The sequence below is a fragment of the Tarenaya hassleriana genome, unplaced genomic scaffold, assembly GCF_000463585.1.
Source record: "Tarenaya hassleriana unplaced genomic scaffold, ASM46358v1 Cleome17, whole genome shotgun sequence".
NCBI lineage: Eukaryota > Viridiplantae > Streptophyta > Magnoliopsida > Brassicales > Cleomaceae > Tarenaya > Tarenaya hassleriana.
Genome location: NW_010965122.1, coordinates 2,803,524 through 2,826,482, shown reverse-complemented (window position 1 = coordinate 2,826,482; position 22,959 = coordinate 2,803,524). Strand labels below are relative to the sequence as shown.

Genomic DNA, 22,959 nt, shown 5'->3' with positions numbered 1-22,959 from the left:
AAAAACATTGAATGGCGCAGGATCATCTCGTGCTGAAGTTGCTTACGGCGCCGAAGTGCACATATATATACACGTTTATAGAATAGATATATAAATTGTGGAACATACATAATTTCTCTATTGTATATTTCTAGAGGATCGAATAATAATTTCCTTCAATTTAAGGGGGTAATAGTGAATTAATTAACATTGACATTGTAAATATTTCAGTTTTAGTTCTTTTTAATTTTACCTCGGACAGCGATTACGTACCATTAACCAAATTAATAAAGAAAAAATATAAAATGAATGTTATATGTTGGTTTTTCTTATGTTGTTGCGTTGCGTTGAATAAAATTCGACGTTTTATTACGTAGTACGCATAGTACAAATCGTACATGCATATAGATTTTACAGTCCATAATTTTCTGTATTTTTATTCTATTCTATTGACTAATGATCGAACAAACCTCTAAGAAAATACGGAAAAGGTTATGAAAAAAAATGTGATCAATGAAAAGTTTCGTGATCTTTTCAAAAGGGTCTTTTTTTTTACGTTACTAAAGATTTTTTGTTGTTGAAATGTGAATATTTTGCGTTACTAAAGACACCGTTGTCAATATGGTTACGCGACCAAATGTGACCAAAAGGTAATGTTTGATCATTCTTCCGCGTTACCGAATAATGATGAAATAAAAAACATTACCAAATGTTACGGATTGGTAACGCAAAAATGTGACTAATGTAGTCACGCAATTTGCAAACCCTCGAGATTCCGTACGTTCATTGTTTCATCTCGTAGAGATATGTTGTCCAAGATTTCGCAAGGATAAGTCGACGATGGGGACAGTGGGAGCAGTCGGTGGTTAGGGTTGGACGCAGGCAAGGGGCTTGGTGTCTCCCCTCCCTTCGCGTTTCGGGTCGATTCGATTATATTCAATTCGATTATTTTGATTATAAAAAAAATTATAACCATTTGGTTTTTATATATATTTCGGTTTTTATTCCTTTCTATTGTTTCAAATGACGTGACCAACTAGTAATAAAAATTATTGTGACGACCGCAACAATTGTCTTCTATAACTATAACTCGATGTTTGTAACGCTTTTTTTTTCTGTGACCATTTGGAAGCGTTATCAAAGCATGAACATAATTTGCGTGATAAAAGTGTGATTTTTTTAATTGTGTTTTTTTCTATAGTGACCCATTTAATTAAAACTAAATGCAAATACCAAATCCTTCACGGCGACGGTTCTTTATTGGAGAAGTTTCTAAACTTTATGTTTAATTATTATGTGGAATTGTATACACAAAATTATTTACACATACAAAAAAAAAATATGACATTGGACCACCACATATGGTACCAAATCTAGAAACGGTGAAATTGTAACCATTTTATATGACATTTTCATGCAAATACAATCCATGTTTTTAAAAGGAGAAAAAAAAAAGAATTTTAAAAAATTGACGTCAACCTCCTTCTATTTAACCCATCATACAATCCCCCAAACCCCCACACATTTCTCTCTTCAATCCCCAAAAAAACCCACAAAACCAAAACCATGACGAACATGTTCCAAGATTGGCCGGAACCAGTGGTCCGAGTCCAGTCCTTATCCGAAAGCAACCTCAGAACCATACCCGACCGCTACATCAAGCCTCTCTCCCTGCGTCCAACCCTAACCACCCACTCTGCCCTCACTGTTCCCATCATCGACTTATCCTTCATATCCTCAGCCGACAAATCTCTACGAGACGAAACAATGGATAAGATCTCGAGGGCTTGCAGGGAATGGGGATTTTTCCAAGTGGTGAACCATGGGGTGAGCCCTCGTCTCATGGATCGAGCCAAAGAGGCGTGGAGAGAGTTCTTTCACCTTCCCATGGAGCTTAAGCAAGTCCACGCTAATTCTCCGAGGACTTACGAAGGCTATGGGAGCCGGTTGGGCGTCGAAAAAGATGCTCCTCTTGATTGGAACGACTACTACTTTCTTCATTATCGTCCTTCTTCTTTGAAGGACTACGCCAAATGGCCCTCCTTGCCACTTGGTTGCCGGTATGCATATCTTTTCCCCCCTAATCTCTCTTGTTTTATTTTATCAATTCATAATCATATACAAACTTTTTTATATACGTCGATCAACTTAAGTGTCGCCATTTTATATAGTTTATATCCGTGTGTGTGTGTATATATATATATCATTGCATAGGAGGATTTGCTTTTACAGAAAAGACCGGGCTTTTACGCAAGCCTACGTAGGCAATTAACTCTCTACTCTTTCAGTTTTGAGCTAAGCAATGTTTTAAATTTTTTTGGTCTGATATTTCGTTTGTTATATAAATAAATATTTTTCTCTAACTTTTGGGAAGAATTATCAGGACCACCACGATTCCCATTTCTTGAAATGTTATAACTTTTGCAAGTTGACTGGCCAGATATGGCAAAAACAAAACCGACGTGCCTACAAAACATAGGATATATACTTTTTTATCACATGCATGCATGTGTCTACATGCATATATATATATGTATATATATATATATATACATATATCTATCTATATATATATATATAGTAAATGAGTAATTAATCAACTCCGTCCACTAACCTCTTTATTTTGGATCAAATTTGCAGGAAAGTAATCGAGGATTATTGCAAAGAGCAGGTGAAATTGTGCGAGAAGCTGTTGAGGATATTATCGGTCAACCTTGGATTAAAAGAGGACCGGCTTCAGAACGCATTCGGTGGTACGGACGAAGCAGGAGCATGCATGAGGGCTAATTATTACCCAAAATGCCCTCAGCCGGAGCTCACCCTCGGCCTCTCGCCGCACTCTGATCCCGGCGGCTTGACCGTTCTCTTGCCTGACGACCATGTTGCCGGTCTCCAGGTCCGCCGATCCGACCAGTGGATCACCATCGAACCGGCTCCTCACGCTCTTATTGTCAACATCGGCGACCAAATTCAGGTACCATTTCTTCTTTGTATTTTCTATTCTATTACACAAGCACATATACAACGGCAATTTACATTAAGTTTTACAACATTATAACAAAACTATATATTATATAACAGTTTCAGAATCATTTACATGAACCGACAATATCAGTATAATCACTGTTAGAAAACTAAGAACACTTTCTTGGATCCCTTTGTCGATGCATATATTATCACATGGAGGGGTCTTGGTTCCTTTAGGATTCGATTTCTGCCTACATGCACTGAAACCTATTATAATCATTAGACACATGAATGTATTATATTTTATTCTTAATTGATATAATGCCTTTAATTATTATCAATCATATCAAATCTCCATATTTTGTTTCTATTTCAACAATGAACAAAAAGATGGATAATATTCTATGTATCACATTTTTTCCTCTGTTGAATTTAATTTATTATGGTATCAAATAGAAAGGAAAAATGTGTGTGTACATTTTGAAATGACCAAGTAGGCAATAATTCAAACATTACAACATACTGCTACTTTGGCTTAGAGAGAAATACCTTTTTTTTTTTGTTTTTTTTTCTGGAAATATTTATTTAAAATTCATCTGATATATATATACACACACACACAATCTAATACTTTACCGGGTAAAAAATATTTATTTCAATAACATTGTACTGAAAGTAAATAAAAAGAGTGGCAGTCTAACAATATCAAAAACTTTTTCGATTATAATATATAGACTTTTTAAGTAAAACTTCTATTTCTTTTGCATTTTCCTTGTTTTTTTTTTTTGAAATTACAGGATAACTAGAACTTGAAACAACAGTGGAAAAATTTTAGAATTTAAAATGTATGAAAATTATCTAAATTTGTCAAAAACACATCACGTTACTCAAGACCAAACTTTCCAAAACCGTATTACCCAACATCAAAAAATCTCCAAAAACTTAAAATGTACTTTTTTTTTTTTGGCGAGAGCTATTTAAGACAACGAGTAAATTAGACTCCGTAAAAAATAAATAGTAAATTAGCCTAGAGATTAGCAATACTACAGAAATATACTCTACTCACAATCTTTAAAACGTATGTTATTTTAATATTTGCCTCGTTGTCTTTTGACGAGGCAGTTGCTTACTTTTCAAATTACAAACCTAAAAGAAAAACATATTATATTTTTTAAAAGATACATGAAAACCACTTTTAGGACACCATGCCATGATATATCAGTCGACATCTCCTCTTTTAGTTTATTTTATTTTTCTCCTCCTTTGATTTCGAAGTGCCGTTTGAACATAAACAGTTGACTTGAACCCTTCAAAGCACGTAGTAGACGAAGACACGTCGCTTGAAGCTCATGCAATTCCTCATTTCCGCACGTGATTTTATTTACGTTAATTTAAAGAAAATTAATAAAAAGGACTCAAAGAGTTGGCTAATTGCGACAACTGTTAATGTTTCGAGATATCGTGTGTGTCGGCCACGCATGTTTCAAACGAACATGTTTTGTGTTGTATAGTCAACCAACGACATTTTCGTTAGTTAAATCTCCCTTTCGCTTATTAAAATGAAATCATTACAGCATTTTGCAATTTTATTTCCTCAAAATCGCATTTGATAGTATTCTACAACGATATTCGGTTTCTGATATACGTCATATATATTTCACAACGTCGTTATAATTAGGTGTTGAGCAATGCGATATATAAGAGCGTGGAGCATAGGGTGATGGTGAATTCGGCTAAGGAGAGGGTGTCTTTGGCTTTCTTCTACAACCCTAAGGGCGACGTCATGATCGAGCCGCTGGATGAGATCGTGACCGTTGATTCTCCGGCTATCTATTTCTCTCCCATGACTTACGACCAGTACCGTTTGTTCATCCGTACGCAGGGCCCACAACGCAAATCCCACCTCGACGTCCTTACATCTCCCCGATGATGATCATGATCATGAATCCCACATCGACGTCCTTACATCTCCTCGATGATCATCATATGTTAATAATAATAATAATAATAATAATAATAATAATAATAATAATAATAATGGTGGAAAGGTGACAATGTGTTTTAAGTTCGGATCTTGATGTGACAACGTGGTAGTGTGTTTTACCAAAAAAAAAAAACGTGGTGGTGTTCATGCATGCACATAAATAATCAAACGTTACGTACGTGGGATGGGCCTGACACACTTATCAGATGTTAAAGAGGCCCATTTATTAATTATTAAAGGCCCATTAGCTTACTTGTTGAAGGCCCATTTTAATTAGAAATAAGAATGATGGTTGTTCATTTACTATACACACTTTAAAAACTGTCATCAACATTAGTAAATTAAGAATCATTACCGCTTGAGAATTAATAGCTATTTTTTTTTTGTTACAATAAGTATTCGCGTAATTTTTCGTGTTATTGTATGATACCTCAATTTCATTTATTTCGACCAACATTACAATAAATATTATTTTTTTTTCTATTTGATAAAAAAGATTACTTAGCGATGTTCAAGGGAAATGTCTCAAAGAACTCGATTTTGGTGGTTAATTTGCAATTCTTTTCTCATAAAACCACCTAATTTTATTTGACAATTCTTCTTTAGTCTTTCATCATTTTGGTGGGCCGTTAATTCAAGTTGCAGATTACACACTCATCTATAATTATATCAAATTTACCGCCCCATTTTACCTATGATTTTTCATCTTCAGAGATTACAATTCGTGGAGATAAAGCGAAACAAATTATCTGGATTTTGAAGTGATTATATCATTAGTTGGAAAACAAGATAATCTGTTAGCTATGCTATATTTTAAATATAACATTTGAATTAAAAAAATCAGATCTGTCAGTTCATCATTTTGATATAAACTTGTCATATCTTACATAAAATTTTAAAGATAACGGTTTTCATCATGAAACAGCATTATGGTCCTTGGTGGGGTTTGATTATGTTTTTATTACATTAATTATAATTATTTAATGTCCTAGTGAAGATTGTACCTCTAGATTTTAGCACACAACCGTACGATTATAATCACCCACCACATTGGACATCATACCAAACCTAAACCCAAAAAAAAAAATATCAAGAAAAAAATATAATATACTGTTGTACATGTGGATTGTAATGAATTTGGTTGTATGCTTTAAGACTATTAATTATTGTAATTTTCTGTCAGCTTAAAAAAAATGATATATTGGACTGTAAAATTTGAATGAAATAAATATTGACATCTTAATGTTACTGTATACTTGCTGAATATCTTTGATTTAAAGCTAATTAATTATATTTTTAAGGGGTAATCGCAAAAAAAAACCATGTACTTTTTTCAAGTCAACGAAAAAATCCTGTACTTTTTTTGTTACCAAATAAACCCTGAACTTAATCCAATTAACTGATAAAACCCTGTATTTCTAAATTAGTAACCTAAAAACCCCTGCGCCGTGATGTTGATGACTGTATAAACAGATTCGGTAGATTTGACGGCAGCAGATTCATTACTGTCGTCTCCATCGTGCGTGGTCCGACCTCTCTTTTTTTATAAACAAACAAAAAAAAAATCAAAGGAAAATAGACGTCAAAGCAGAACAAAAATTCAAGTGAATAGTTGTCTTCAGGGAACATGGTTATATCATATATGTCTTCAAAGCTTGAGTCGGAGGCTTGTTTCTGGAAGAATCGGACGGGCCTCACTGAGAGAGCACAGACGAGAGGATTTGCTGAATCTGTTGCGGATTCGGTAGATTTGACGGCAGCAGAACCATCGACGGCGACCGTGACGGCGGATTCCAGTCGAAGGTGAAGAAGAAGATGGAGACGACAGTAATGAATCTGCTGCACACAAAATTTGAAAATTATATATTTAATTTAAAATTAAATAAATTATAATGACATGGCAAAATAATCTTACGTGGACATATTTTAGTAATTACGTCTTTGACACATCAGCTTTTCCGTTTATACAGTCATCAACATCACGGTGCAGGAGTTTTTAGGTTACTAATTTAGAAATACAGGGTTTTATCGGTTAATTGGAGTAAGTTCGGGGTTTATTTGGTAACAAAAAAAGTATATGGTTTTTTCGTTTACCTGGGAAAAGTACAAGGTTTTTTTTGGCGATTACCCCTATTTTTAACGCAATCAATCGTGATTTTGCCTAAAGGATGACGAAGCCTCTTCTGTTTATTTATGTAGTGGTACATTACGATTGATAGGCGGTCCCCGAATCTAATTACAGAGCAACAGAGCATTATAATTTTTTTTAATACAACTATTTTTTTTATCGTTTTTATTTATTAAATTTAATGTGTCTAATTCTATTTGGACGTGTTGGGCCTTTCCTTTGGTCCGACCCATTGCTTTATGGTGGAGAAGTAGAATCCTCGGGTAGAAGGAGAGGGTTTCCGAAACGATATGTTTTGGGGGTTAAGGGTTGACAACCCTAATGCTCTCATTTGTGTTATGTTACAACGCACGGTGTTCGAGGAGGAACGTTCGAGAGAGAAAGAGAGCGAGAGATGATCCGAAGGGCTGAGGCACTTCCGGCGAAGCGGAGGAGCGGCGGCGGTCGACAACACGGGATGGTAAGGTCAACGACCTTAGGTGAATTCTGTAACTCGGTGTGTGTTGCGTCTCCTTTCTTGGTGAATCTTAGTAAGCCTCCAATCGTGATGTGGAGTGCCACCGACTATTCTTCTCGATTGTTTCCTGTCTTCTAGTGGATTCGTCGGCCCGAGGTAACTCGGTAACCGAACTCGTTAAAACCGTTGTGTCTTCTTCTTCTTGCACGTACGAGTGTTGGAGAGGACCGCGAGGGCCCGATACCGCTTCACAAAGTGGTATCAGAGTTTCAGTTTCTATCCAGGGAGAATCACCGGTCATGCGAGGTAAGTTAGGGTTTCCGGTTTTATTTCGAGTCGAGACTGTGTGAGCGATTTAACCCTCTGCTGAGTGTGTGAGGCGCAAATGGAGCTAGATCGATGCTCGAAAAGAGAAGATCTGAAGCCTCCGGGAGTTGACGCGGTCAAGTCTCGTTTCGAAACAGGTAAACCAGGTGAGTCCCTTGACTCGGTTTTTCATTATTTTCCGCAGTTTCTCTGGTTTGAGTCCGAGTCTCAAATGAAACTCGGTGGAACTCGGTGGAGAAAATGCGATTCCGGCAAAACTGTGTCCCGACTCGTCCGAGTTAGGGTTGAGTGGAGGAATCGGGTGTTGGTTGTAATGCTTTACGATGATCCGTGATATGACTTTTTGACTATGTATTGATTCATTAGTTTATGAATGCATTACTTTTCCCGTGATATGATTGACATGTTTGTTATATTTCGGTAGATATCCATGAATCATTGCAGATGATTCTAAACTCCCTGGTCAGTTGTCATTGTGAGAACAATGATGAATTAAGACCAGCATGATGTATGATTGATGATGATGATCATATGCATTGGATGCAAATCACAATCATGGGTACTCGTTTGGAACGAGTGACTGGATGACCCGCATGAGATTGTCATATGGACATGAGTCATGACTTGAATCTCATACAGCGGTTCGTTCTTGGATCCTCAGACCTGAGATGTCTAGAGTATCTGATATGAGGAGTGGCGTGTCTTGACTGCGTCAAACGTCGTCTTTAACCGGATGATTATAACGGCATTGATCAAATATGTTCAAGAATCTATACGGGACTTGTCACCTCCTTAACATGAGAGATGTCGCTGGGCCCCTCGTGGAAATCGGACTGTGAAAAATGCGTGGCCACGCTATAGATGAAGTTACATCTATTTTATCAGTCGATTTGCCTGGATGAGTAAGCGGTTGAACTTGAAGGGTGGCTCATACCATACCCTTGTTCAACATACGACATCGTGAGACAAATGATCAGAACTTGAACTATTGCTGGACTGTGAAAAATGCGTGGTCACGCTATAGATCACCTCTAACTCTAATCTAGGTTAGTCTAAATTAGGTCTGATGGTGTCTGGTTTAGGGCATAGTGGACTGGTTTAGGGTATATTAGGGTCTGTAGTGATCAGTTTACCCTATTAGGTCAGATAAGTACTCAATTTGGCTTGGTTTAGTGAAAATTTACTAGGGATAAGCCTGATTAGATCTCGGTTTAGTTAATGAGAGTCATAGATTCCTGTTTTCTGTTCAGTATAGATCTGAATAGGTTGGATTTGACTTCGTTTAGCTGGGTAAGAGATCAGGTTAGACTTAAATAGGCTGGTATAGGTTTGAAATTGACTGGTTTAGGTCGGTATAGATCTGTAAGGGTTGTTTGGGTCTTGGTTAGGTCTGGTTTAGCCAAATTTGGGTTGGTCTAGCTTAGTCTAGGTCTGATCAGTAGGTAATTATATCAAAATAGGTTTGGTTAGGTCTGATTAGAGGTTTATGTGTCCATATTGACATTATCTAGGTCTGATCAGGTTAGTAACTTGGTTGTAGACATAGGTGTTATCTAGTTTAGGGCTAGATAGGACTCTAAAGTACATGTTTTGAGTCACAGAGTCCGGTATTTTGATCAGTTAGGTCTGATTAGTTGGGATTTTGGCTAAAACGGGTTGGTTTAGGAGTTGATTAAGTCTAGAATCACTAGGTATAGGTCTGTAGGGGTCGGTTTAGATCAGAGCATGTCTGTAGGCGATGGTTCTAGGCATTGATAGGGTCTGATCAGAGGAGAACTAGGTCAATTAGGCTTAGTTTAGATCTGATTAGGGTGCTAAAAGTCTAATCAGGGGTTGATTAGTCAATTAGGGTTGGCTTAGGTTTGTTGATTAGGACTTTTAGGTGATTGTCTAGGACTTAATGTAACTAATCAGGGGTTGGTTAGGTCAATTAGGATTGGCTTAGATTTTCTGGCCTAATTTGGGCTTTTGGTTGTCTAACTAGGACTGTGAGGGGACTAGATAGCACTTGAGTTAGGTCTGATTAGGACTTTGTGAGGGACCAGGTAGACTCGGGATCGTAGGACTGGTTAGGACTTTATTAGAGGCCATGTAGACTCAGTGTTATAGGTCTAATTAGACGTAATCAGGTCAGGTTAGCCTTAAGTTAGGTATGGTTAGACGTAATCAGGTCTTAAGGTAGGTTGTGTTTCGAGTCTAATAGGCCGGTTAGGTAAACTTATGCATAGGGAAAGTCCAATCAGGTTTGTGCGAGAGTCTAAGAGGTCGGTTAGGTAGAAATATACCTTGTGTTAAGTCCAATCAGGTCTGATCTAAAGTCTATTAGATCCGTTTAGATAAGATGTACCTAGGATGAAGTCCGGTTAGGCTTGGTTTAGAGTCCGTTAGATCGGTTTAGGTTGAGTACCTAGGTTAAGTCCACCCAGGTCGTGTTCTCTTAGTCTAGTAGGTCTGAGTAGGTAGAGACTTACCTAGCTTTAGGACCGATAGACTAGGGTTAGAACGTGTCAAGTACATCTAGGTAGAAATATACCTAGGGTTAAGACCTCTAGGGTTCAGTCTCATCCCTCGTGTCATGTTACATCACTTCTAAGGTCGGTTAAGTCTCTTCCGGGTAGAGTCAGTTTTAGACTCGGGTTTTATCGTCTTAGGATGATGGAGTTAGATTTTCTAACTCGGTATACCCCGAAAGGGGGTATGGTGGAAGGACTAGGGGTCTCGGGCAAACCCGAGAAATCGGGTTGCAGGAGAAGGCCAAGGACCAGGTGGAGTGATTGGTTCTGCGGGTAGGTAGGGACATTACAAGAAAGTGTTGTAGGTTTCGGATGACGAGGTAGAGAGAGTCCGAGGTAGAAGGATAGATTGACCTCGGAGGAGTAAACCAAAGTCGCTTCGGTTCTCGGTGGTTGGTCAGGAGATGAGGTCTCCACATTTAGGTGGAGCTTCCTCGGTAGGATGCTCAGGAGATGGTGTGAGCTAGGAGGTGTCGGGTCACCGGGTAGAGTCGGTGTAGGTTAGCGCTAGGACACTCCCTCTCGAGGTGGAGCACGTGCACTCACGTGTCTCTTATTCTCGGTGGAGCATTCGTAGATGACTAGGAGCGTCTTTACGGGATAAAACCGTGGAACAATTCTAGTTGGCAGGTTAGGGTCCGAGGGTAGAAATTGCATACTCATATGTAGTGTAAACTCTACGGGGACCCTGGGCTAGGTATCTAGCGGGTTCGGTAGTATGACTCAGGTTAGTCTCGGAGGAAGTCGGGATAGACTTAGGAGACAGGTAGATGTCGGGTATAATCCCCAGGTTGCTATCAGGTGAAGTCTCGGACTTTAAAAGGGAGGGTTAGTTAGACGGTCTAGGGAGTCATACAACCGAGGGTAGCGTTTGTCGGTCGGGCGACGTGTGTTCGGACTTCGGTTTGAGTCTTATCGGTGTGAACGTTCTAACACGTTTACCGAGTGTTTCAGGTTTGGATAAACAGGATCGATGGCGGGATAAGGCAACGAGGCCTTGAGAAGTCATCGACATGAGCTTCATCAGATTCAGAGCGACATGTGACTAACTCCGGTGCATCAGGTAAGTGAGATAAGTCAGGTAAGTTGCTTTTTAAATTCCGACGAAAGTCGAGGGATCGATGAAAGTCGATCCGTGCTGGAAACGACGAACTCCACTAGTGTTTATTATTTTGTCCTTCCTCTGGTTCCGCTCCCTCCACCAAGGTGGAGATTGTTGGGTCTTTCTTTTGGTCCGACCCATTGCTTTATGGTGGAGAAGTGGAACCCTCGGGTAGAAGGAGAGGGTTTCCAAAACGATGTGTTTTGGGGGTTAAGGGTTGACAACCCTAATGCTCTCATTTTGTTATGTTACGACGCACGATGCCCGAGGAGGAACGTTCGAGAGAGAAAGAGAGCGAGAGACGATCCGAAGGGCTGAGACACTTCCGGCAAAGCGGAGGAGCGGCGACGGTCGGCAACACGGGATGGTAAGGTCAACGACCTTAGGTGAGTTCTGTAACTCGGTGTGTTGTGTCTCCTTTCTTGGTGAATCTCGGTGAGCCTCCAATCGTGATGTGGAGTGCCACCGGCTGTTCATCTTGACTGTTTCCTGTCTTCTAGTGGATTCGCCGGCACCGTCCGGCCAAGATGTATACCCGAGGTAACTCGGTAACCGAACTCGCTAAAACTACTGTCTTTTTCTTCTTGCACGTATGAGTGTCGGAGAGAACCGCGAGGACCCGATACCGCTTCACAAGGACGTTTTAATTAAATTTGACATGAATTCAAATATGAAAATTGGATTGATCCAAAATACGAAATAATAGTCGAAATATAATATATATATATATAGAAACACAAAATCGAAATTTTCGTTGTTATTGGTGAGCCTGAATCAATAAAAGCGTGATAAAGAGAAAAAGGTCGACAACTCGACAACTAAAGTGTGGAATCCAAGTAAAAGAAGAAAAAAAAAATATGAGGAATAAAGGTGAAGCAAGACAGAGAAAGATACGGGGGAAAAGAACTATATAAGTTGAAACGGTCGATTGTTACTAAGGGCAGATATTCAATTTATTTCGATAATTCATCATATAACAATTTTCGTAATATATTATTATCAAGACACAGAACTGAGTTTTCCGAATTTTCTGCAATCATTTGAACAACCCGCTCCACTATACTTTATTTATTAAAAAGTCTATATTGAAAAGTCGCTGTGAAGACCATTTATTAAATTCCTAAATTTGTTATTCGACTTTGGATTTGATTTGTATTGTAAATTCGCTGACTAATGTGTGTATATATAGAAATACAGCTAGTTATGTTGCATTATCCTACACGTGGTACGACCAAGTCGAGCCACGTGTCCATGAAATGAGAAAAGTTGAAACTCGTGAACTTGACCGAACACCAAAAAAACCTTTGAGAAGTTTTCCAAATTCTGGTCGGACAAGACATCGCACCATGTCCGGTTTATCGTCACACAGTATCAACCGAAGAAGAAGAAGAAGAACAAGAGAAGAAGAAGATCCAGTAGAGAGAGAAACTAGAGAGAGAGAGAGAGGGAGGGACAGGCGACACCTAACTAGATAAACCAACAGAGCATGCAAAAGCTGAAGCGATCATCATGGGTTTTTATTGCTCGATTCACATGATTTCGCCTCTCTCTTCTCTCTTCTCCCTGTCTATCGTGGTTTGACCTCTAATCACAGCCATGGCGGAGACTCCTGAGGATGTGGAACTGGTGTTGGAGTTTCTGAGGAAGAACGGCTTCACAGAGACGGAATCTGCTCTGAGAGAGGATATCAGCGATAGAAACCAACTGGGCACTTTCGATTTCGAGAAGTTTCTGTTCCCGTTCCCGCCGCCGGTGAAGATTCCGGCCAACATCCGGCTGCCGGATTCCACTGGAGATTCTGGGTGTGATGGGTCGAGGTCTGTCGGTGGTGGGTCTTCTTCAGACGACGAGTTCATCAGCTTGGATTCCTCTACCAGTGGCTTCTCTTCTTCCGGTACATTGTTCTTCTTCTGAATTCACGAAATCTCCGAAACACAAAATCTTGATCTCAAGTTAAAGATGATTCTGATTTGGGATTGACTTAGATTCATAGTCTTAATGCGTTTTCGATTCCGAATCATACGGCATAGCCATGATTCTGTTCTTTGACTTGACGTTATTTATAATCTGCATATGCTGCAGAGTTTGTAAATCCTTATGGAGAAGGTTCATCATCACCGGTTGGTTCCGATGCTTCGTCCGATAGGCTTTCTCAGTTCGACACAGCTCGAACTTATACCGGGTGGAACGAGTTCTATTGGCAGAACGACAATGGCGACAAGGAAGAAGACGAGTTCATGTCTCCTGCATTCAGAGAATCCGATTTCTTCATCTGTCCTGAAGAGGACAAGTTCATAATGTCTCCGGAAACCGATAACCAATACGAGAACTCTCGAGGAGTGTATGATAAATCCGAAGGGTCTCAGGCTGAAACTAGTTCGGATTATCTAGACAAGCCCTGTCTTCTTAACATGTTGTCCAAGAGCGAGACTTGTAATGAAGAGGATGCCGAGAATGGTTACGATCTTTCTGATAAGTGTACCGATCGAGAAAGAGGGTACCTCGACGATGATGATGTGGATCCGTTTTTGTATTGTTACGACGGTCCATTAGGAAAAGACGATACCAGGACACGTGATCAGGAAAAGGGAATTCTTTCCGATGAAAATGTAGATGATATTAAGGCCGGGACAGAGGAAGAGGCAGACGTTGCCGATGAGATTCTCTTACCCGGTATATACGAAGACGAATACGAAGTATTCGATCTCCGAATCATTCACCGGAAAAACAGGCATGTCCGAGATATCTTAGTCCATTTTCGATTACCGCTATGTTATGCTTTGGTTCATATTTATGGCCCAAACATATGATTCTCTCAAATCGCGTTTCGTGACGAATCATATCATTTGCAGGACGGGATTCGAAGAGAATAAGGATCTGCCCATCGTGCTAAACTCGGTCATCGGAGGCAGATACCACGTTACGGAATATATTGGTTCTGCTTCGTTTAGTAAGGTTGTCCAGGCTCATGATCTCTGCAACAAGATCGACATCTGCTTAAAGATAATCAAGAACGACAAAGATTTCTTCGATCAGAGTCTAGATGAGATTAAGCTCTTAAAGTATGTCAATAAACACGACCCGTCCGACGAACACCACATTCTACGTCTCTACGACTATTTCTACCATCAGGTCATTGTTCTTCTCGAGAATCTCGCGGAGAAATATTCATCGGCCTAATCATCGGTCTCCGGTATCTTGCGTTTTCTTCTCTTTTTTTGCAGGAACATCTGTTTATTGTATGTGAACTCCTCCGAGCAAATTTATATGAATTCCAGAAATTCAACCAAGAATCTGGAGGGAAACCATACTTCAACATGCAAAGACTGCAGGTTCGGGCCATTCTTTACATTCAGTATAAGCATTCAAGATTCGGTGCGAAGCTCGGGTTCATGTTAAATGAATTGGTTTATATCGATGTATTCATTCCTCAGATTATAACCCGTCAATGTTTGGAAGCATTGGTGTACCTTCACGGACTGGGAGTCATGCATTGCGATCTGAAACCCGAAAATATACTGATAAAGAGTTACAAAAGATGCGAGATAAAGATCATAGATCTCGGTAGCAGTTGCTTCCGGACCGACAACTTGTGTCTATACGTACAATCGCGTTCCTATAGAGCTCCCGAAGTGATTCTCGGTCTTTCGTACGATGAAAAGATCGATCTCTGGTCTTTGGGTTGTATCATAGCTGAGCTTTGCTCGGGTGAGGTAACGTCCGTTCATACAGCGTTCTTTTTGTTATACCGGGAAAAATCGTTTACATGTGTCGGGATAATAATGTCTTGGCTTCGTCCGGACCGGATTCATCAGGTTTTGTTTCCGAATGAAGCGGTAGCGATGATACTGGCTCGGATGGCCGGAATTCTCGGCCCTATAGACCTGGAGATGCTGGAGAAAGGGCGGGAGACGTATAAATACTTCACGAACGAGTATGATCTTTATCACGCCAACGAGGTAACACGTCCTTGTTTCAGAGACAGGATCTTTGGGAAGCTCCTGAGAATTGGGAAGTGAAGTAGAGGTAGATAGAGAATCTGAGTAACTGTTTTGTTGGTGATTGAAATGTTTTTTCAGGAGGGCGATGACGTGGAATACATTATTACAGAGGAATCTACGTTGGAGGAACATTTAAAAGTATCTGACACATTGTTCGTGGATTTTGTACGGAATCTGCTCGAGATGAATCCTCTCAAACGCCCTTCTGCTACCGAGGCTCTTCATCATCCATGGCTCTCTTTCTCTTATTAATCTCGCTTTTTTTTTTCTCCTTTTACAATGAATTATAAATTGTATATTGCATACATTTTTATGTGCAAAATAAGATGAATTGAATATATATATATATATACACACATATATATATATATATATATACACACATATATATATATATATATATATATATATATATATTAAGTGGTGACCACTTTGAAAAAGACTATCTCAGGAGATTACAAATCAATCTCTTTCATGGACGACTTATAGACAATGAGATTCCCAATTCAATATCAATCAAATAAAATAAAAATAAAAAAAAAACGCAAAAGGCAATTTTACAAGTTGTCCAAAAACTACACGACACAGTCAACTTGAATTTGAAGCAATAATGTTTTTCAACCAAAAAAAATAAAAAAATAAAAATAAAAAGAAAGTGAAATGTAGGCTTCCTATTGTTGTGTTTCTTGGGTGGTGGTTTTAGTTTATTTATTATATGGTCGGAAGAACAATAAAAGATTGGGATATTAATTTACAAGAATATGTGCATGTGCATGGAGGTCCATCCAACGCAAGAGAGGTATGGATCTAGGCTCTAGCGCACCATGATCACATCAATAAATAACGAGGATTATTAGAATCGCACACGTGGGGTGGAATTATGAGAATCCACAAATGGTGACACGAACATCGAATTGATTTATTTGTTTTGTTTTTATGTTGTTTTTAATGGTTTTGTTTAAATCCATCATCAATCTGCTGTAAAAAAATCGAATATTTACACATAATAATCAAAATATTTAAAAATTAAAGGGAAAATCCTATATAAAAATGTAAACTTTTACAAAATCTCTGATAAATATTTAAATTCTAAAACTTTCGTATAAACATTTGAATTTTTCTAAAATCTTATATAAATATCCAGATCTCTAAAAAATTTCTCAAATAAAACCAAAATCCGTTAATAACGTGATCATTGTTGTTTGAAAAATTCTTAAATTTTGTATTTATTTATTTTTTAAAAAAATTTAGGTATTTATATAAGATTTTGAAAAAGTTTAGTTATTTATATAAAAATTTTATAGTTTAGATATTTATAAAAATTTGGGTATTTTATATACCATTTTTCTAAAATCAAACCACAAATGCTATTTATTTTGTTTTGTTTATAATCAAATGGACGAAAAAAATCAATTCCTTTTTTTATTATTTTTATTTTGTGCATTAGTCTTTTGCGTCTCCGTGGGGGCGGAGGCTTTTGAATTGGGTCAATTTTGACGATGATTAATTGAAATAAGAAAAACAAACAAACAAACACCATTTGACATTTATTGCTCACATTTTTTTTTTATTATGGGGGAAAATAGAGAAGGAAGAGATGTACACTATCGAAAAATATGCATTAAATCTTGATTTGAGTCTTGCAATAAAAAATATTAGGGCTTAGTTAGATGTAGGGTTTCAGTATTACCTGTTTTCTTTTTTTTGAAAGTATGCAAAATGTTTTAATAATATTTTGTAGATATTATAATGTTTGAAATAAATATTATATAATTTCGAAAAATATATCATATAAAAACTTAGTTTTAAGCATAAGAAATTAAAAATGAGAGAGAATTCAAGAAGAGGGGTAGTAGGGTCAGAGTATGATGGACCGACGCGCCTTCACCTATTAAAATCTGTCTTTTCTAATTGGCTCATTCCTCTCCCACCCTCTCAGTCTCCCACACATCGATTTCAAAAAATATATATTTTTTTCTAATATTATATTAATTTTGCACAAAATCACACTAATAATAAATCGATCATATACACGTATTCTAATTATCGTTTCAAAATGTAATATTCTACATGATATTAAATATTATTTTTATTTCTGTGAAACTGCGAAAATATGTTGAAAGATTATGGAAAACACATGATATTTAAATCATCCTTATTGATTAATTATACATCGGAAATAGGCAATTTTGTTTTGTTTATTCCATATTTGTTTAATTTTAGTTATATAAGAGAAAAGTAGCGTGTGTTCCCCAAACTCTCGGTAGGCGCGTGGATCAAACTGGTCTCTTAAAAGGACATCATCGAACCATCGCCATGGGCCATGGCCGCACCATCTGTTTATTAAAATCTCCATAAGAGAGAGACGAAGAAACCAAGGAACTTTGAACTTATTCCTTTCTTCCTGGTCCTTACCACACGCACACACTGCTCACGTTAGCTTATCCTGCGCTAGGAATCGCGTCCGTCTTCTTGATCATCTCCTCCTCCTCCTCCTCCGGGGCTTTAATCGATTCGAGTCATGGCCGAGTTAACTCAGGCCGAGGTGGTGTACTCGCCTCGGTCGCTTGAAGTGTGGAAGGCTCTCGTGAATTGGCTCGCTTTTTTCTACCAGATCTTCCTTCAGTTTCTCCGTGCCGTCGGTCACCTTCCTCTTCTCTCGTCGTCGTCGTCTTCTCCCTCTGGTAAGGCCGCCGCCGATGGTTTCGAACTCTTGCCGGTCGTCGAGGTGCCTGACAAGGCGGCTGAATCTCCGGCCTCCGTTGAAATCCCCTCCAGGAGAACCTGCGGTGATCGCGATGGCCATGGCGATGGCGGCCGCTTCGCGAAACTCACGGTATGTGCATAGATTTTACCCTATTCTGGATTGTTTGAAGTTTTCTGGAGTTGGATTGGTATTTGATACATGATTGGAGAAATCGTGTAGTACGTTCGTACCCGAGAATTTTCAATCATGGGGGAATTCTAAGCATGTATTAGGGATTGACGAGGCGTAAAATCTTGAAATACGTGTTTCCATAGATAGATCTTGTTACCTTATCGAAATTTAGATTCAAAAACATTTGTGGGCTTTTACGTGCTCTCGCTCATACCTATTTGGATATTGTTAGATTAAGCTTGTGATTGTGGTAAGACGTCATGTCTGTTGAGGCAGTAAACAGATTTACGTAAACAAGGCATGGAAGGAAGTAGGTTGGCATAAAATCCGACTACCCTAGCATACAATTCTGAATTAGTTATTAAGTTTTTTGTTCATTCCTCATGTGTAGAGACTCTGAAACTGAATTATGAGTACTAGAAGTGTGGAAATTACGTAAAACTCGGCGAATATGCAATAGAAGAAAATATTGGTACGTAGTGTATATATGGCATAGAGTTTATTGCTCTGGCATGGAATAAGACCTCAATTCGAGCTTTATCCAGTTCCCTGGCATGGAATAAGGCTATAATTTGGTTCACTCATGAAAATGTGGAAAAAACTCTCTTACAACTTGAAGAGTACTGCATCCGTCCCATATATGCATCTGCATCCGTATCTAGAACGATTTATTGGTTTCTAATGATGCTGTCATACCATCTTTCACGGTGAAAGAGTACTGTAATGTGGATTAAGAACCACCTTTCGGTTTTCAGTTAGGTTAACCTTGCGCCATGTTAATATGTTATGCTAATTCCCACTAACCTGACTGAATTTTAGCATAATTATGTGGACTATGGTCTTCATGGTGGAAGCCGGTTAGAATTTCCGAACTAAGCTTGCTGAGCATCTATTGCTAGTGTCGTGAGTAGTCTGAGATATGAAGATGAATTGCAGGTTGTTCTTGATTTGGATGAGACCCTAGTGTGTGCTTATGAGACATCTAGTTTGCCTGTTTCTCTACGGAATCAAGCAATTGAAGCTGGATTGAAGTGGTTCGAGCTGGAGTGCGTATCCTCAGAAAAGGTTTCTTTCATGTACTTCTTGAGTTCAGTTCACTTTTGTTGTGGTGACATATCATGATCCTAGGCATTCTTCTCTCTGAAGGAATGTGAAGGGAAACCCAAGATCAATTATGTCACGGTGTTTGAGCGTCCAGGTTTACACGAATTCTTAGAGCAACTCAGCCGGTTTGCAAATCTTGTTCTGTTTACTGCTGGTCTTGAAGGTCTCTTGTGTCATTTCTCTCAGTGTTACTCCCTGCACTTTGTTGTTTCATGCTCGAGTATAATCCTCAACAGAAACTGTGTTTAAGCCTGCAGGATATGCCAGACCGCTTGTGGATAGGATAGACACTGGGAATTTATTCAGCCTTCGGCTTTATCGACCTTCAACAGTCAGCACGTAAATTATCCTAAATAACTTACCCTTTTCTCTTCACTTCAGTCCAATCTGGTTCTTGTTTAACGTTTGGAAACTGATACACAGTGTGTGATCCGATCAGGCAATACCGGGATCATGTGAAGGATCTGACATGTACATCGGATAACATGTTCCGGACTGTTATTGTGGACAACAATCCGTTCAGCTTCCTATTACAACCACTCAATGGAATTCCGTGTATTCCATTCTCTGCAGGGCAGCCAAATGATACTCAGGTTTGTTCAAATACCCATTACCTCATACACAAATTTCTGAATACTCAACATCTGTTTATCTGTTTATGCCCTTTTTCGCAAACCGTGTTTTAGCTTCTGGACGTCATTCTGCCGCTTCTAACGCATCTTTCGGAGCAAGAAGACGTTAGACCCATACTTCACGATAGGTTCCACATGGCCGAATGGTTTGAGAAGCAAGGCATACCGTCGACATGCTGGACATCATAGATTCCTTCAAACTCCGAAAAAGGGTAAAACTTAAATGATTTCGATGTGTAATTTCCGGACAGAATGAAGTCAGTCTATCATATCATTCACGTAAGGAAAAGCTTCTTTGTTGCTACAGAGAGGCTCATGGAGTCTGTATAGTATTTGCAGCGAATGGCAGAGAAGGGGAAGAAGAAGAAGAAGGCTTTTTTCTGGTGGCGGGAGTTTGGTCCATGAGCGGAAGGCGCAAAAGAAAATTGGCGATTGGTATTATGTTCATAATGTATGGTAAGATTCATCTCAGTGCAGGACGAAAATCTCAATTGATTTTCGGTTCGGTTTAGATGTGGAACCGGTTTAGAAGCAAATAAATTGAAATGAAGCTGAAATCGGTTGGGTACACACAAAAAAAAAGGACCATGGAAGAGAGTATATTTCAAATCAATAAATTAGAATTATTAAAAAAACACTGAACTGAACCAATCAATTCTCTTAATTCACTTAATGGCAAGCAATGACCAGCATATTTTTATACCTCTGCAATTAAAAGAGATATTTTCTTATTACACTCTGAATATATTATGAGATTCCCTATCATGGTCCTTTATATACGCACGTGATCGTTTTAAAATTGACAGTCGAATGAATTGTATGTTGTTCACGCGTATTTGAGATCTGTAATATTTAATTATTTATAACTTAATACGATGAAACATGTATATTTTTTTTTGCTACTCATCTTTTTTTTTTTGGTATAATTTTTGCTACTCATCTTTGTCTGTCACTTCACGTTTTGTTGCTAAAACCTGTATTTTTAAGCTGTATTTAGGGGAATTATTTTCGTTTTTTGGTAGTTGATATGTATATATATATATATATATATATATATATATGTTATATTGTTGTTACTACGAAGGCCAATATAATAGTATAATTAAACAACAATTATTATGGTTGGACAGAATTACGCATTAGATGTTTATTTTTACATCGACTATCGGTTAGATAAAACAACACGAAAGAAAATAACATATAATTTAAATGAATATTTTGTAAATTATGAAAGCTGAGCTGTTAAATAAAAATGTCAAAATGAATAATAACAAAAGAAGCCATCCAAGGGATTTGGCACAAAAATAAATTGTTGTCCATACACGGCTTATGCAAAAAAGATACAGTATACCCTCAGATGTATACACCATGCTTACAATTACATTAAATTGAAAATCTAGTATTCATATACACATCTATAGATACACACGCAATATTAAATTGAGTCTCTTGCGTTTCATGAATTGACGAACTTTATACGATGACGAATACCATGTTTTTAGGCAAACATATATCATTGTATAAAATTATAGACATTATTTTGAATATTTGTTAAATTATTATTACTAGGCATGAAGCAGTAATCATGCATGTGCATGAATTTAGAGATATTATGTATGGTGCCATCGTGGTCACATGACATGCATGGTCGTCTGTATGTACATACGCATTGTCCACCAAATGTGTATATATAAATATATACATATACGTATATACATATATGTATACTAATATGTGTTAAAAAACATGACAAAGAAGAGATGACTAGATTGGGGGCACGTGCCTATAACTGATATTGTCCAAAGTAGGAATTAACATTAGGGGCAATGGCAAAAAAAACATGAATTTTGTTTATTTGGTAAATAAATATATAAACTTTGGTAATAAAATACACCAACTTTTATATTTTTAGCGTAAATCTCCACAAATAATAATAACGTAAAAAAATAACGAAACTATCAATACGTCATTGTATATAAATATCATATAATTTGTTTAATAAAACCATATCATTAATTATATTTAATAAATTTATTATTAACCATTTTTCGAGTACCCGTGACACCGGGTATCCGCAAACCCGCGGGTAACGGGTTTAAATGTCCAACCCTACTTGGAATGGAAATTGTAATCTTCTCCCTGTTTGAGAAATAAAACCTCGATCTTTGGAATGTGAGATATAAACAAAATCAGTTGGAATGTGAGGAGTAAATTGTAAGTAGATCGCAGCTCTACTTGCCTATTCTCAAATGTTTACCAGTCGCAGCTCTCCCATTTCGCCAGCACCATCTTCGCACATGCTCGCTCCTCCCCTGTAATCAGTAATAGCAAAATTCACATACCATGATATAGAGACATACATAACCAAAGAAAGTAACCAAGAAAACTGCAACAATGTAAGTAATCATTTTTAGTCTCTCTCATCACTCGATTAAAGCATTTCAACCCCTCAACGATGTCCAAGTGTATAAACTTTCTAAACGTAAATGCATATCAAGGAAAATAAAAGAACTTTGGACAAGCTTCATCAGTCACAGTTACTGTTGAAGCATATTCGGTATCTAAAAGGTTCAAATCGATAAATGGAAGTTTGGAACAAATAGAGAGAGAAACTAAAGAAAGGACCAGCTTATGGAAAGGGATATTGAGCGTAACAGGAAAAAAAAAAGACAAAATACATATTCGGAACATATTGTGAAGAATCATGTAGAGATGTGTATATATATAGAAGAACATGCATTAGAAGAGGTTGTCTAGCAGATTGCTATTGCACAGCGTGAGATTTGTGAGGGTAAATTGTAATTATCTGAGAAAACAAGAGGGAGCCTTTCAATAACAAGCGAACTGCTTACTAGACCTAGGCGTGGTCTAGGGTGACATGTAGTGT

At 38.0% G+C, this 22,959-nt stretch overlaps 3 protein-coding genes across 5 annotated transcripts; all 3 read left to right on the top strand.

Moving 5' to 3' along the window:
- The first annotated feature begins 1,488 nt into the window (after positions 1 to 1,488).
- On the top strand, positions 1,489 to 5,236 carry LOC104810103 (leucoanthocyanidin dioxygenase). Its single transcript, XM_010536301.1, has 3 exons — positions 1,489 to 2,039; positions 2,620 to 2,953; positions 4,625 to 5,236. The coding sequence occupies exons 1-3, from the start codon at positions 1,546 to 1,548 to the stop codon at positions 4,874 to 4,876; spliced, it is 1,080 nt and encodes a 359-aa protein (XP_010534603.1). The 5' UTR covers positions 1,489 to 1,545; the 3' UTR covers positions 4,877 to 5,236.
- A 7,529-nt stretch (positions 5,237 to 12,765) lies between these two features.
- On the top strand, positions 12,766 to 15,798 carry LOC104810102 (dual specificity tyrosine-phosphorylation-regulated kinase 4-like). Of its 3 annotated transcripts, XM_010536299.2 has the most exons (7): positions 12,768 to 13,351; positions 13,540 to 14,188; positions 14,310 to 14,589; positions 14,682 to 14,789; positions 14,892 to 15,170; positions 15,273 to 15,416; positions 15,537 to 15,798. In XM_010536299.2, exons 1-7 carry the CDS (start codon positions 13,054 to 13,056, stop codon positions 15,708 to 15,710), a joined length of 1,932 nt encoding a protein of 643 aa, XP_010534601.1. In that variant the 5' UTR covers positions 12,768 to 13,053; the 3' UTR covers positions 15,711 to 15,798. The 3 variants fall into 3 exon arrangements, with proteins under 3 accessions (XP_010534602.1, XP_010534601.1, XP_019057727.1); XM_010536300.2 differs by lacking the exon at positions 15,537 to 15,798 and having other exon boundaries at positions 12,766 to 13,351; positions 14,892 to 15,165; positions 15,273 to 15,392; XM_019202182.1 differs by lacking the exons at positions 12,768 to 13,351; positions 13,540 to 14,188; positions 14,310 to 14,589; positions 14,682 to 14,789 and having other exon boundaries at positions 15,076 to 15,165.
- A 1,988-nt stretch (positions 15,799 to 17,786) lies between these two features.
- On the top strand, positions 17,787 to 20,444 carry LOC104810101 (CTD small phosphatase-like protein). Its single transcript, XM_010536298.2, has 7 exons — positions 17,787 to 18,294; positions 19,273 to 19,401; positions 19,483 to 19,603; positions 19,698 to 19,779; positions 19,880 to 20,033; positions 20,127 to 20,284; positions 20,380 to 20,444. Exons 1-6 carry the CDS (start codon positions 17,980 to 17,982, stop codon positions 20,259 to 20,261), a joined length of 936 nt encoding a protein of 311 aa, XP_010534600.1. The 5' UTR covers positions 17,787 to 17,979; the 3' UTR covers positions 20,262 to 20,284; positions 20,380 to 20,444.
- The last annotated feature ends 2,515 nt before the right edge of the window (positions 20,445 to 22,959 follow it).

Coding starts and splice junctions, on each gene's coding strand:
- LOC104810103 (XM_010536301.1), top strand. CDS start 1,546: ATGACGAACATGTTCCAAGATTGGCCGGAACCAGTGGTCCGAGTCCAG. Junction 2,040..2,619: donor TCCTTGCCACTTGGTTGCCG/GTATGCATATCT, acceptor TCAAATTTGCAG/GAAAGTAATCGAGGATTATT. Junction 2,954..4,624: donor ACATCGGCGACCAAATTCAG/GTACCATTTCTT, acceptor CGTTATAATTAG/GTGTTGAGCAATGCGATATA.
- LOC104810102 (XM_010536299.2), top strand. CDS start 13,054: ATGGCGGAGACTCCTGAGGATGTGGAACTGGTGTTGGAGTTTCTGAGG. Junction 13,352..13,539: donor CAGTGGCTTCTCTTCTTCCG/GTACATTGTTCT, acceptor CATATGCTGCAG/AGTTTGTAAATCCTTATGGA. Junction 14,189..14,309: donor ATCATTCACCGGAAAAACAG/GCATGTCCGAGA, acceptor TATCATTTGCAG/GACGGGATTCGAAGAGAATA.
- LOC104810101 (XM_010536298.2), top strand. CDS start 17,980: ATGGCCGAGTTAACTCAGGCCGAGGTGGTGTACTCGCCTCGGTCGCTT. Junction 19,402..19,482: donor AGTGCGTATCCTCAGAAAAG/GTTTCTTTCATG, acceptor TTCTCTCTGAAG/GAATGTGAAGGGAAACCCAA. Junction 19,780..19,879: donor CGACCTTCAACAGTCAGCAC/GTAAATTATCCT, acceptor TGATCCGATCAG/GCAATACCGGGATCATGTGA.